The sequence below is a fragment of the Priapulus caudatus genome, unplaced genomic scaffold (genome assembly GCF_000485595.1).
Source record: "Priapulus caudatus unplaced genomic scaffold, Priapulus_caudatus-5.0.1 Scaffold41, whole genome shotgun sequence".
Lineage (NCBI taxonomy): Eukaryota > Metazoa > Priapulida > Priapulimorpha > Priapulimorphida > Priapulidae > Priapulus > Priapulus caudatus.
The window spans coordinates 98,349-103,404 of NW_014577102.1; the positions used below are offsets into that span (position 1 = coordinate 98,349).

The 5,056-nt window shown below is 47.4% G+C and overlaps 2 protein-coding genes across 2 annotated transcripts in view; one reads left to right on the forward strand and one right to left on the reverse strand.

Annotated features, from left to right (window-relative positions):
• Positions 1-294, forward strand: part of LOC106820169 (T-box transcription factor TBX20-like) — a 38,748-nt gene extending 38,454 nt beyond the window's left edge. The window contains 1 exon segment of the mRNA XM_014824715.1: positions 211-294. Coding sequence (XP_014680201.1) covers positions 211-294 — 84 coding nt within the window.
• Positions 295-3,313: 3,019 nt separating this feature from the next.
• The window catches only part of LOC106820180 (extracellular calcium-sensing receptor-like), a 3,543-nt gene continuing 1,800 nt past the window's right edge, over positions 3,314-5,056 (reverse strand). The window contains exon 3 of the mRNA XM_014824726.1: positions 3,314-4,685. Within this exon, the coding sequence (XP_014680212.1) occupies positions 3,314-4,685 (1,372 nt within the window). The remainder of the gene's footprint in view (positions 4,686-5,056) is intronic.

Consider the following 5,056-nt stretch of genomic DNA (forward strand, 5'->3'; position numbering starts at 1 on the left):
CGCGTGCGTGCGTGCGTGCGTGTGTGTGTGTGTATGTGTGCGCGTGCGTGCGTGCGTGCGTGTGTGTGTATGTGTGCTTGTGTGTGTGTGCTTGTTTGTATGTGTGCGTGTGCTTGTGTGTATGTGTGTGCGCGCGCGCGCGTGTGTGTGTGTGTGCGTGTGTGTGTCTAAGATCTCCTATATCCTATATCCTATCATCTAAACTTGCAGCTAGTGTGGTATGACGGACAGACACGAGTGATTCAGTTATCCACATCCGCTCCACTGTCGCATCTGAAGGCAGATGCACTCTAGCAGTATCTCTAGTACTCTAGCGCTGACGAAGTATTCGGGTACTCGAAGCATTAACCTGTACTGCCACGGCCTGGTTCGTATAGGCTCGTATGTACAAATCTCTTTACCATCAACGACGTCGGTCTTCAATCCCCACCAGCCTCGCCCAAGCGTCTCCCATTCCTTTCTCTTCCTTTTGACCATTTTATGCGTTGGAACAGTCATGCCTGCATACGAGGGTAACATCACAGCTTAAGCATTCGCGTCCGTCCTCTAGGGCGAAGGGTTAGACGTGCTAACGCGTACGACCCTGGGGCGACACGCTGCGGCCAGGTGATGGGTTTCCGTCTGGCCGGGGCGTGCCCCTAAAGGTTTTACTAAAGATCGTACGAACGACGAATTTCAGACGTTGACGATAGCTATTTATTCTGGATATGCGACTGTCGGCACACGCATTTACACAGTATATCTTCTCCTTGCTGACTACAGGCAGCGTCCCAAACGGATGGATACCTTCGACGTAGTGAGTGTGGAAGTGTATTTAGCTGTACTGTACGCTCAGAGTTTAGATTCATCGGCGAATCTATAGTAGCGCTCTGTAGTAGATATCTGTAGAGCGAAGCTTCGAGTGAAAATATAATCTCGTCTCGTCCGGTTACAAGCGACTACAGTGGAGACGGTGAGTAAGGTCGCTCAGGTCACTGAGGTATGTAACCGTACGTAGATGAAAAATGTTGCTTTTTAGTTGTTTGCTAAACGCAAACGATTGTCACAGAATACAAATTATATTACAATATACAAACTATATTATTACATACAAATTACTGCTAGTATAAGAACGGTAGGTGTCAGCACTATCTAATAGTTCTGACACCTAACCAATGAATGATTGGGTTGAATGTAAATACTGTGCCGTAGCCGCAGTAGCACTGAGGCGCTCTGGTGGCTAGCGGAGTCCGGGTGGCGACGATACGGGCCATTTCAACGCCTCCGTGAGTGCGTCCGTCCATTTCACCTTAGGTGAGTGTGCTTACCTAAGGTGACTGCTAGTCACTACGTTTCGACCGGTGGCGCCATCGGGTGTCGCCGGGAGAGCGTAAAAACGCTACAATACCAAAAGTGTTTCCCACACTATACATGACACAACAAGACGCGTCACTGCAAAGATGTAGGATCTCTCCCGCTACGCCATTGATTGAATTAACAAATATTCGCCCTATTCTATATCTTTGCACTGACTAATGTGGTCAGATCATTCTACCTGTGGGAGGATAAGGTGATTGGATCCATGCCATGATGGGTAGATACCTTACTCCTGTGTGGTGGTCCGGGTGGTCGTGTTGGTGAAAAGCCGGTGTGGGGAGCAGCGGCTCCTATACACGGTTACAATCATAGGGCTTCGGTACTTTTGCTGGGGTTTGAACAGGGTGACAACTTTACCCCGGAGCCTTAGATAGAGATCTCTAACTTTACCACCTTGTCGCCCACATGACGGATTAAAATCCCATGATAACACAGGAATGCATGAGTGAGAGAGAGAAAGAGAGAGGGGAGTAGAGAAAAGAAGTTTTGGTGTAGACTTACACGGACATAGCTACAGAATTTGTTGTAAACCCAATGAAATAAATTTATTTACTAATTGAAATGGGAACATGGGGCGATCCATTTACAGTTTCCCGACTAGAAAAAATATGTCACGTTCCAGTCAGGACTGGGATGGTTTAAACTATCAGTTAATGGTCATGCATTCACTGACGAAGTTAGCATTAAATCAGGGGCGTAAACGGTCCAATCCCGCCTCAACGCCAGTTTCCTGCAGTTAACGCCTGAGTACACATGGCTCAACGGCGGAAGCATAGATTACGTGGACGTCACGTGCCAGCCCATTCTCGTAACCAGGGGTGGGAATAAAAAGAGGGTTTTGGAACCAATACCAGAAAACAAGTAATAAAAACTTGTAGTAATCTTTTACATTTCTTCACATTTCATACCATATACAGTTTTAACATTTAGTGCTAGCTAGAGCCTATGAACTGCTGACATCTTTGGCTGATCTCGCGAAAAGTGAAGTTCTAGCTGATGAACCCGTCTACATGAATAGGTTCAGCAGTTGCATGTCCATCTTCTATGAGAGGTTTTAGCATCGCACACACGCGCATGCGCGCAGACACGCACACGTGGTCATGATGATTCAGTCGACTATAAAGTAGAATATAATTATTACTAATTTACGACTAATTAATAACTAACCGCTACCGTTAATTATACTAATATATATAATAGTCGCATAATCGGTTGTTTGTTTAACGACTGTTACAGATTATTTACATTTCCATTATTATGACGGTTGGTAAATCACTCTTACATCGGAGTACCTTTTAATTGAAATACGTACGAAGCATTTTTTCTTTGGTAGGCCCTACGTACGTCAGTAAACACAATAATATCATTTAGGGACATTTAAAAGTTATATGTCAAGTATCAAATATGATAATAGAGCAGCACTCAGAATTTTAATTGTACGCTGTTTTAAACATGCGTTAACTTCCAGCTATTCTTACGATCTGTTCACCGCAGCTCAGCCGCGTTAGATAGCGCCACTTACACATACCCTGATATAAATCGGCGGGACGATTAGCTCTCATGAATAATCTTTTAAACATATTTGATATCAAATATATAAAACATATATTACACTTTTCAAAATATTCAGCCAATGCGCAATAGAAATCCTTTATTTTATTATCTATCATAATAAATAATTAAATCTTTGGAGATTTTGGTACCCCGCGAATTAGGTGAGTTCAAGTAAGTACACGCTCATTACGAAATGTGCAATAATATTCTCATTCCTGCCGTCACGTACCCTGTCAGCACTATCTGTGACGTCACGTTCACTTATACGACTAGCTGTGACGTCACGTTTACTTACACGATTATCTGTGATGTCACGTTCACCTACACGACGGTGTCTGCATTGTCTCTGCTTCTAACAAGCGTATTTGTGACGTCAGTTCTTTTGAGATCAGCACCTGCATTGTCACGTCTTCGGCAAGTTCTTTGACGTGACGTCACTTGCGCTGAAGTCATTATTTGGAATGTCATTTTCTTTCAGGACTGTATCTGTGACGTCACCTCCTTTAAACCCAGTGTGTGCGCTGTCACTTTCGTCTATAATATTATCTGTGACGTCAGCAGTTTCGTCGCCGTCAGGTACTTCGATAAACGTTCTCGCGACGTCCACGTGACGACTTCCGTCTGCGGCAGTTTTGGCGATGACGTCACTCTCTCTGCGGTCGCTACTACTGCGCACGCGTTGCAGATCCGCGCTGACGTCATAATGTATCGCGGAGGCGACAGTTTTTGCGATGACGTCACTCTCTCTACGCTCGCTACTCTTGCCTTCCGAATCTCCACTGACGTCATTATCCGTGACGCCGTCGGCGTAGGACATTCCGTAGTTGATCGCGCTCGTCTGGTTGTGGTAGGACACGGTGAGTGTGAGAGGGGCGCGGGGCTGCACGATGGAGTCTCCGCGTGCTCGCTTCGCCGACGCTCGATAGATCTTATAGAAGCGAGGTAGAGTGAAGAATCCGAGAGCAGTGTACAACACCAACGCCATCGTCAACTTACTTATGAAGCTATAGACGTCGGCGCCGAGGGCGAACGACAGTGACGTCAGAGTAGCGACGACGAGGAAGGCGATGTAGCAAGTGTAGCTGATCAACTTTGCTTCGTCGACCGAGTATCGTGGGTCTGTGGTGCTGCGTTCGAGTCTGTGGCGTGTACAAGGCGTGAACTGACAGAGGACGACGGTAATGATGGCGATTGTACATGGGTACACGTACGCGAAGACGATGTTCCACCATTTCCGTGGCAACCACGTGCAGGAGACGATTGTCTGGTCGGTGTCCGGCGTGTCCTCCCATAGTTGGTTAACATCAATGCGATGTATGGACATCGGATATGCCAGCACCAGCCACGAGCAGTACGCGATGCCGACGCCAGCGACGAGCAGCACTAGCGCCGTCTGGCAGACGTTATCGGCGTAGTGCGAGAGACAGGAATAACGTCTCTTCAGCGATTTGATTCCGGTCCTGATCACAGGGGTTCGCGCTAAGAGGTTAGCAGCGAGTAGGTTTGAAACGCACATTAAGAGAATCGTTCTTGTGTTACATGAAGCGTCGGACGGTCGCGCCCGAAACGGCACGATGGCCACCAATCCGACTATGACGGTGAGAAGAAAACTGATCTTCAAGTTGCTCTTGAACTCGATGACAGGGTGCTGGCGGAAGTAGGTCATGATGACGACGGTTGCTAGAGCGTAGGTCTCTCCCAGTGCTGCGAGGAGTAGCAGGAGGATTCCTTGTCTGTCGGTCCACGACAACCATATCTCCGTGTTCGCCACGCACCTAGAAGACAAAATCGAGTGTGATGTAGTATATAGGCAGTGACACCGGTATCTGTCTGTGCATCCGTCCGTCAATCCTTCTGTTCATCTATCCGTACGTAATTTCGTCCTTCCGTCCATCCCCTCGTCCATCCATCCGTCCGTCCGTCCATCCGTCCGTCCTTCAGTCCATCTTTCTGCCCATCTCTACGTACATCCATCCGTCCATCCTTCCGTCCATCCGTCCATCCGTCAATCCTTCCGTCCGTCCATTCATCCGTGCATCTCTTTCTCCATCCATCCATCCATCCATCCATCCATCCATCCATCCATCCATCCATCCATCCATCCATTCATCCACCGCGCTCACTTCGTCCTAGCTCTCTCTGTGTG